At 41.0% G+C, this 10,000-nt stretch overlaps 1 protein-coding gene across 7 annotated transcripts in view; it reads right to left on the reverse strand.

The window, feature by feature from the left end:
- The window catches only part of kcnq5a (potassium voltage-gated channel, KQT-like subfamily, member 5a), a 61,486-nt gene that overhangs the window by 20,916 nt on the left and 30,570 nt on the right, over positions 1-10,000 (reverse strand). For all 7 annotated transcript variants that reach the window (XM_089011622.1, XM_089011617.1, XM_089011621.1 and 4 more), the window contains exons 2-5: positions 6,289-6,379; positions 4,145-4,271; positions 3,267-3,442; positions 869-994 (exon numbers count right to left, since the gene is read on the reverse strand). In XM_089011622.1, coding sequence (XP_088867748.1) covers positions 869-994; positions 3,267-3,442; positions 4,145-4,271; positions 6,289-6,379 — 520 coding nt within the window. The remainder of the gene's footprint in view (positions 1-868; positions 995-3,266; positions 3,443-4,144; positions 4,272-6,288; positions 6,380-10,000) is intronic.

The raw sequence follows: 10,000 nt of genomic DNA on the forward strand, positions 1-10,000 counted from the left end.
ACAGAGTTCTCCTGCCTCATGACAGGGGGCGCTGGTGATTCCAGAGATTCTTCTTGCACCTCCTCGGCTGCAGAATAATAGAATTAGTGACATCAAGCTACAGTAAACAGTTAGCAACTTAAGTGCAGCCATCCAGTCATTTTTTTCGTGTTGCTTGGCCTTATTTTCAGAATGGAGGATTACATATCTAAATTGAAAGAAATAGAGAGACTTTTAAAACTGAAGAAAGATAAGGAAGGCTTCTACAAAGAAGTTATCGATGCCTTTCTTCAGAAGGAGCGGTGCATTGACTTCATTTATAAGTAAAGGTAACACGATAATAAAGTTTTTTTAAATCTTTTTTTCTATGCTACAGTTTATATAAAGAATGCGGACATGTCATTTTAAACAAAACACGTTAACTGTTGCCAATTAAATGGTGAATAAGCTACAGAGTAGCTGCTACTCTACATATGTTTGTAAATCTGACTGTGATGACGTCAGTGCCAGCCACCACCCAGGGACTTCACCGCACGTCACTGGCTCCACGTCATATTTTTAATTCCTGAATAATTTCGTGAATGGCAGTGAATGAATTAATTAACATCTCTTTTATTGAATCAACCACCCAACCAACACACAAACAAACTCACAAAACAATTAAAAAGCTACCGAGTCAACAAATTGTCCATCTGTAAAATCAATTCGGGATGAGAAGCGAAAAATGGATGTCATGCCCTACTTATTTCACAGTTTAACAGTCGGTTAAATCAATATTCGGTTGACAAATGAGGTCCGAAAAGTGTTTTGGACGGAATGTGTGTGCGCGCACATGCGTGTGTGTATGTGCATATGTGTGTGTGTGTGTGTGTGTGTGTGTCTTTCGTACCGTGCCCCACCACAGAGCATCAGCATAGGTGGCAAAGTCCTTGTTGTCCTCCTTTTCCACCAGGTACACAAGGAAGGAGGAGAAGATGAGCACCAGGAAACCGATGTACCACGCCGTCGCCAACTCCTAACATACAACATAGTCCTCACTGAAATTAATTTAAATGAATTGCTGTTATATGTAAAGTACGTTTGCCACCCACTTACATTTTTAACACATCAAATCTGCCCCACTTTGCAAAATGTTTGGAGACCCTACTATACATGGTTGTTTTTTACAGGCCAAAAACGGCTTACTAGATACATGGTCATTTTTTTCGGGCTAAAAACGGCATGCTAACATGGTCATTTTTTTTCCCCCGGCTAAAAACGCCATACTAGGTCATTTTAAAACGCCTCACTATCCATGGCGGTTTTTTTAGTGCTAACAACGCCTTACGACACATGGTCGTTATTTATGGCTCAAAAACGCCTTGCTATACATGGTAGTTTTTTTTCGGGGTATAAACGCCTTACTATACCTGGACTTTATTTCGTGCTAAAACGTCTTACTATACATCAGGGGTGTCAAAAACATTTTTTTCCACGGGCCACATTGTAGTTATGGTTTCCTCTCGAGGGCCGTTATGAATTTGGGGAAGCCATTAGAATGTTGAATCCCCTCCACATATTACATATACAGCACACAACAAATTAATGAATTAATGAAAACTAGTTTTTAAATCTGAAGTCAAGAATAATGACTGTCATTGTGGTTTACATCCAAAAATATGAAATTTTGGTTCGGATTTTAGCAAGTATCATGGAATTTCACAAGTTTGATTTGCTTTCGCGGGCTGAAAAAAATGATGTGGCGGGCCTGTACATGGTCACTTTTTTCTGGGCTTAAAATGCCATACTCTACTTGGTCATTTTTTTCGGGCTAAAACACCTTACTATATACAGTAAATGACCGTTTCTTTTCATGCTAAAAATGGTTTACTACATGGTCATAGGTTTTGTCTAAAAACGGCTGACTATACCTGGTTGTTTTCTTTTGGGCTAAAAAATGCTTTACCAAACATGGTTGCTTTTTTCGGCTCAAAAACGGCTTACTACATACATACATGCATACATACGTATGTATATATATATATATATATATATATATATATATATATATATATATATATATATATATATATATATATATATAGTGTAAGTGTAAAGACGTTTTTATTTTATGCAGAAGTTTATTTTTCACTTCACTACTGTACAAAAAGCATGCTAGATACGCAATCCATGAACCAAATGATAAAATTACATGCCATATCGAAGATCCCCCATTTACGTATTGCCCCCTCCCCCTTTTAATGCATTTCGGCGCAGGACGGATATATCGTTGGTATGGTTATATCGACATTTTTTTCCGACTCCCGAGAATGTCGATATAACAAGACTTTACTGTAGTTGTTCGGTGTAACACACAACGATTCACCATCGTGTTATTCATGTTTTCCTTCTAATTTCGCCATCAACACGGATCAACACGAAGTTTTGAGACCAAACAAAGTACCGCAAAATGCATTGAGGTGTTGAAAGGACTGCAACAGTATGTCCTTTCTAAGTCAGGGGCGTTCCCTCCGTGACGTGACGTCAGGACTCGTCACCAACTCAAAAACAAGACTTCCGGAATATTCAGCGTGAGTCTTAAAACGTAAAATATAGCTATATGCGGTGGAATCTTTGTAAAATACGCTCAGTAGAAGTCATTTGAAGCCATTTTTCAAATTGTGGACACAACTTGTCCGGAGGCGTCGGTTGTCCTTGAAGTACTCTGATTTAAATTCCTCAACATCAAGACAATTTTACACCTCCAACTTTAAGGGAACAGATTTAAATACATAAAAAATAAAAAATAAATAAAAAGTACATTTTTCGAATATGGACCTCTTAAATTTCTAATTGAGTGCAAATGCTTTAAGTAATGTTCCGTGGGTTAAGAATGCAGTTGCCTGATTGCCAACTGGCAAGAGAAGAGCTCAAGAGTCCAAGGCTGCGTCAGTTGGTGATTTGTGAAGACTTGGCTGGGAAAAATATCCCAAGATGCATTTTTCGCCAAATGGTTAATACGACAACGAATGAGTGTACTCACACTTGTGAGTTTTTTTTCCTTCCTTCCTTTCATCATCTCATGGAAATTCGTCAGAGCCAAGCGGGATGTTCACAATTACACAGAGACGAGCGTTTTTCGGAAGTACATGTATGTTCTTTGAAACTTCTTACCAAGAAGTGACATGCCGGATGTTGAGAAATGTCTTTTTTTCTATTTCGGAACTCAATGGCAATGGCACCAGGAAAGAGCTTAAGTTCTCCCGTTATTGATTTACAACCCCGCCGCCTCTTGTTACGTCTCATACCTTACTGTGTGCGTAGACAACAGATCCCAGCAGCTTCCAGGTCCCCCCCCGCCGGTCCATGCGCACCATGCGCACGATCTGCAGGAAGCGGAGGCTGCGCAGTGCTGAGGCGGCGAAGATGTTGCCCTGGCTGCCGGCGGAAACCACGGCGACGGATGCGATCAGCACGATGATGTCTGTGGGGGGTTTGTGGAAGGTCAACGGCTTCACAATGCGAATGAGTCAACCCCACACAATTTGTCACCTTTGGAGGTGTTGCGTCAACATGTTTTTCTTTATCGTTTTTTTTCTACCTTCCAGAAAGGTGTTAGTGCTACGGTTTGAGGTACACAAGCAAATATTTAACAGTTCCCAAAACAAATGTTCTTTTTATTATTTAATTATTTTTTTTACATTTATGGGCAAGCTTGATCATTTCAGAAATATTTAATTATAATGCCACTGGATACCATTCACTTGTTGGATGAAAGTACAATGGAACGCTACAGGTACACACGAGTACGCACACAAAGATTCACAAATAGCTAAACACACATGAATCATGGACACAGACGCGAGTGAACACGTTAGTACAGTATATGCATGAAAAACAAAACAGTTATGCAGACACGTATTCTGCATCTACTAGTACACACACACTTGCAAGTATAGAGAGAAATGTGACAAAAGTACACACAATGGCCCACACACAAGGACATCAAGGTACTGTCCACGCATGAAAATTGCAGGTACACAAAAGTGGACATCGATATGATACACCGGTATGCACCAAAGTGTATAAAAGGTACACAAACTCACACTTGCAGGTGGGAAAACACACATACAAATATATACAGGTACACAAGAGGGTACATGGGTACACACACATTGCATCTTACCGATGATACAAAATGGCTTTCGGGCAAATCGGAGGCGTCCCTGCCAGCCTCGATAACGACAGCAGCAACCGGCGCTCCATATTCGGATGATGTACTCCAGACCAAACACAACGATCATCACAAACTCCTGCAGAAGAACAAAGGCACACACATGCACGCGCCAACGACAATTCTCAGTGTTGCGTCATGAAAACAGAAGTGTCCTGGCCGCTGTATCGATGCCATAATGCAATGTTTTGCAACTTTTAATGCGACAGTTCCCATACGTTACATACATACAAGATTTTCACTGTTCCAGCACCACCCAAAAACTTTTTTTTAATTATTAAAAATAGCACTGTTATTATATTACAGTGATACCTGAGTTTATGAACTTATTTGGTTCCCAGAAAGTGTGTGCAAGGCGAAGTGTGTCTTCCAAAAATTTATTTCCCATTGGACACCATGAATGTCATGATCTGGTTGGCGACCAACGGGGGGCGCTGTCGGCCCCGCCTGCACCTGCACAGGTGCTGGTCGTCCCGATCAGATTGGTGACCAACGGGTAGCGACGTCAGCCCTGCCTGCAGCCTTGCAGGTGCTGGTCGTTTAATCACTGACACTTAAAAGGACACCCGGCACGACCATCCGGTGTCGGTTCATTGTTTGCTGCTTGTTTGCTGCATGCATTGTGTATGTGTTTGTTTAACCTTGGCGGACTTTTACTTTTGGTCTTCTTTTGCTACTTTGTATTTTTTCTGTTCAGATGATTTTGATGTTTTACATTTTGTTCCTGCTGACCTTTAATACAATTTGTCAAACAACCTCCTGCTCACTCCTGCCTGCTTTTTGGGATCCGCACCCGCCATCACTACCTCGCAAAACGTGACAATGAAAAATGAGAATAATCAGTTTCCAGGTCCCCATAAAACATAATCTTCTCCTAAATAAGCCTTAAAACTACACAAAATATACCTTATTTTATGGATAATACATATGGTATTGAATTGTAATTAAAGAAAAATTGTACAGTATAATAAAGTCGTTTTATTTACATTTGTGATAGTCGTTGATGTAGTTGCCTCTTGATGATATCCGAGTGAAGTTGCCGTGCTTTCTCGGTGATAATACCCGCATTAACACGGTCCCCTGCGAGCTGCTTTTTGTTAATCCAAATCAACAGAAGTTTTTCAACCTCTTCTATTGCCTGGGACCGTTGCTTAGACAACACAGAAACACCCTTAGCTACACGTAGCAATGGTCGACTTAGCATACTGGTAGTGGGATACTAAGGCACACAAATACACACCTCGTTCCTGTTTCTCGATGTTCTCTTTCTTCTGCTTGATTTTCTTTTGTGTCCTTTTCGGCTGAACACTAGCCTTAGGTGGGGTCTTTTTCGGTCCCAAAAAAGCAAAAGTATTCACTCAATAGCAAACCACGTATGCCATGTATGCACTCCGAGAAAGGGGGTGTGGAAAAGTAGTCCGGAAGCTACGGTGGCGCTGTTCGGCCGTGTGGTTTGGTGTTCTTCCACCGAAAACTAATCTGCCAGCCATTGTGGCTCCATCTGTTTCCCGAGTGTTGTATGCCAAAATTATATTCTCGCGGATTTAATGTTCGTAAGGCAAAAAGTTTGTTAGCTAAAGCGTTCGTAAACCGAGGTATCTCTGTATTGTATAATACTGTCGTGAAAAACTATATTAAAGACACAATTTAAGAAAATTGTAAATGAATAAACATCATAATTTCACGCTTAAGCTAAAAAGGTAAGTCGGGAGCGGCTCTTGTTTTGTTAGCTTGTACAGTATATACCATTGTGTGTTAGCATTAAGCTAACAAACTTCTATATGGCAAAATTAGTATTTTTTTTCTTTTTTGGGTTGGTATTCGAGTAAACTTTAACTATGGCCAATAAATCGCTTGGGTACAACAACAATAAAAATATCAAGGCATTCATAAGTCAAGGTCCCACTATACTGAATACCGAAATAATACTTATAACATGCACATATGTACATATGTCTATGTAGTCCATATGTCAATGTACTCATAAATTTATTTCTCAGGCTTTTGAAACTATCGTTGTGTTGTATGACTGGCAAGAGTTAAATGTATCTTGACATGGATAGAAGAACACGCATGTGTGTGTGCATGACCCGTACCAGGATGAGAAGACAGTGTGAGGAGAATTCCTGGTGAGCAGGAATGGTGGAAAACACAGACAGAACCAGGCATCCAAATACCAGGATGAATCTGCAGATGGAAACATATTAGAAAAAAAAATGTCAAATACAAAACCAAAACACAAGGAATTCCTCTCGGCCACAACCTAACGGAAGGTAAAAAAAAGTTGTCAGTATTGCAAACTTTAGTGGATTTAGATACCATTTCTATCAATCCTTCCATCAATCCATTTTCCAGACCACTTTATCCTAATTAGGGTCGCAGGGGGTGCTGGAGCCTATCCCAACCGTCTTCGGGTACTCGCCGGGGGACACCCTGAATTGATTGCCAGCCAATCACAGGGACACAGAGACAAACAACCATTCAAAGTCACACCTAGGGACAATTTGGAGTGTTCAATCAGCCTGCCATGCATGTTTTTTTTGATTGTGGGAGGAAACCGGAGGACCCGGAGAAAACCCACGCGGGCTCAGGGAGAACATGCAAACTCCACACGGGAAGGCAGGACCAGGTCTCGAACTATTAACCTCTGCACTGTGAACCCAGCATGCTAACCACTTGACTACAGCGCCGCCCAATACCATTTCTCCGATTATTATTTCATTTACAAAAAATAATCTGCCAATATTATATTCAAACAACATGATTATATTATGTTAAACGTGTCTGTGCATGCGTGTGTGTGTGTGTGTGTGTGTGTGTCTGCTAAGTTTCATTTGCTTTGATGAGGGGATGGGATCAATCTATTAGAATCGGAAATCAAATTCTTGTGGAAAAAAGATGTCGGTTGAAAGCCATATCATGTTACACGCACATTTATCTTATTTAGATGACACGCACACAAATACACACACACACACACACACACACACTCACACTCACACACACACTCACACACACACACACGCACACACACACGCGCACACACACACACACACACACACACACACACACACACACACACACGCACGCACACACACACACACACACACACACACACACACACACACACACACACACACACACACACACACACACACACTATGTTTAGCTGCAGGCAAAACACTTGGTAAAGGTGTAAAGAGTGTTAAGAGCTTCCCACCAGAGTCAATAAATCATCCGCATGTGCGAGAATGTGGTATGCAAGAGTTCGCCGTTTTCCACACATTACCGTCATGATGTAGCGTATGTGTACGTCTGTGACGCCGCGTGAGCGTGCCAAGCATACAGAGCTTTTCAATCAAGGCGGCCGGGAGGGACCGAATGGAAAGAAAGAACTTAAAAAAAAGATGGAAGGATGGAAGAGGAAGACAAAACAGTGCCAGATGAGCCACTCACTTTGAACCGCAAGTTTCACTTCTAAAAATAAAGACACAAATAAAACGAAGCACTTGGAGATGCGGGTGAATATCCAAAGGGTCATTTGGTGCAACTCAAAGAGAAAATGTGACTTTCAGTAAATATTGTGCTGGGATCAACAGTTTGAGCAGCTTGGTGATCAAAAATTGATGGATGAAGGCTGAAAGAAAGGAGAAAAGGTGAACACTGACAAAGAAAACACACAAGACAATTCAGAAAAACAACCTGAAAACTAAAAGCAAATGTGATGAAGATATGAACAAAATTCAACAAAAAATGAAAAATGATCACAAAAAATCAGTATAGCTGAAAAAAAAATGTGACCAACATTAAAAAAAAAATACAAAACAAACAGATTGAGACAGTTCAAGGAAACACAGAAGGTAGATGACAACAAAAAGTAAACACAAGTTGAATAAAGACAAACGATGAATTAAAAACAAATAAAATCAAAAGATCAAGGTCAACAATGAACAAAACATCTTCTTTTCCTTTTGGCTTTTCCCTTCAAGGGGTCGCCACAGCGAATCAGTAACCTCCATCTTCGGAGGTATGATACGCATGTTTGTTTTGGCCAAGCTTTTACGTCGGATGCCCTTCCTGACACAACCCTCTGTATTTATTCGGCCAATGAACAAAACATAAGTCCACAAAAGTAAAATTTGCAAGGATAACCAAAAGTGAAGACCAAAAAAATGTATACATAGGAAGATTGACAAAAAATACACAAGTATAACCAAAAGCAAAAAAAAGATGAATGAAACACAAACGACAACGAAAAGTAAAGACACAGAAAATAGGGGAAAAAAAGGTCAAAACTAAACAAAGATGGAGAAGGATCCCAAAAAATGTCAACAACAAAGAACACATGAAGACACCATAAAGGAAAGTCCATCAAACAAAGCTAAATAAACAAACAAATAAAGGTCTGGCGGTCGTAACTTGCGCCGGTTGTAAATTGAATGTTACCTGTACATGGCCCGGTAGTCGAGTGGCCTCCCTGTGTGGATCCTGCATGTTCTCCCCCGGCCCGCGTGGGTTTTCTCCGGGTCCTCCGGTTTCCTCCCACATTCCAAAAACATGCATTGCAGGCAGATTGTACACTCTAAATTGTGCTGAAGTGTGAGTTTGAGAGTGATTGGTTGTTAGTCTTTGTGTGCCCTGCGATTGGCTGGCAACCAATTTAGGGTGTACCCCGCCTGGTGCCCGAAGACAGCTGGGATAGGCTCCAGCACCCCCGCGAGCCTCATGATGAATAAGTGGTACAGAAGATGGATGGATGATAAACAGCATGTAAAAGAAGTAATTCAATCAAAGTCAAAGTCAGCTTTATTGTCAAATATGCTAATTTGTATGACATACAGCACAGAAAAAAATTACTGTCCTCTCGGACCCAGCGTGCAAGGCACTTATAATGACTTTGGCAATCATAATAAACATGAAAATGCCAAATACACACACATACATACATCACTATGTAAATAAATAAACAAGTACAGTGAGACCTCAGCTTACGAACACCTTATCTTACGACCTTTTCGTCTTACAAACGTCAAATTTATGAAAATTAAACCTTGAAATACGCACGACTTTTCGCGATACACACCCACCACGGCTGGCGGAGTGCTCTTCGGATCTGGCGAAGTGATCTTCGGATCTTCGGCGGAAGCACACGACCGAACAGAGCTCCAGCTGGCGCTACTTTCCACGCCCCCTCTCTCTGAATTCACATGTCGATCGCCTCCGAGGAGCTTTTTACAGATAATTTTACTATTATGGGACCGAAAAAAACCCACCACAGGCTCGAGTTCAGCCGGAGAAGACACAAAAAATAAAATCACCGTCGAGGAGAAGGAGATCATTGAGAAACACGAACGAGGTGTGCGTTTGTGGCATCACATGTGCACACCGCGGCTGTCATGTGAATCTCAGCCTGATACATCTCTCACGCTGTGTGTCACTTCCCTGAGAGTAACATTCTCCATTTCCACCATTGCCACCATCCTTCACCTAATGTGTCCTTCGACGATGATGGTGCTGATACAACTTCAGCCTTTTTATTTCCCAGCAATGACAAAACACAACAAGGCAGGTTTTCTTCCAGTGCTTCCTTCTAATCCTCATCATCTAATACTCACACTCGCACGTGCTGCATCGGAGCTCACTTTTTTTTTATAACAATCAGCCAAGCGGCAAAAATATGGACGAGCTTCTGGTTTCAAGCAAATGTCCCAAGTGCATCTTCATTTTTTAAACATAATTTCATCAATATTTTTGTCATCTTTCCTCAACTCGCTTTTTGTTCCCCCCGTCCATCTTCACTTCAATTGC

This window comes from Hippocampus bargibanti, linkage group LG13 (assembly GCF_051943395.1).
Source record: "Hippocampus bargibanti isolate YZ-2025 linkage group LG13, ASM5194339v1, whole genome shotgun sequence".
In the NCBI taxonomy this organism is placed as follows: domain Eukaryota; kingdom Metazoa; phylum Chordata; class Actinopteri; order Syngnathiformes; family Syngnathidae; genus Hippocampus; species Hippocampus bargibanti.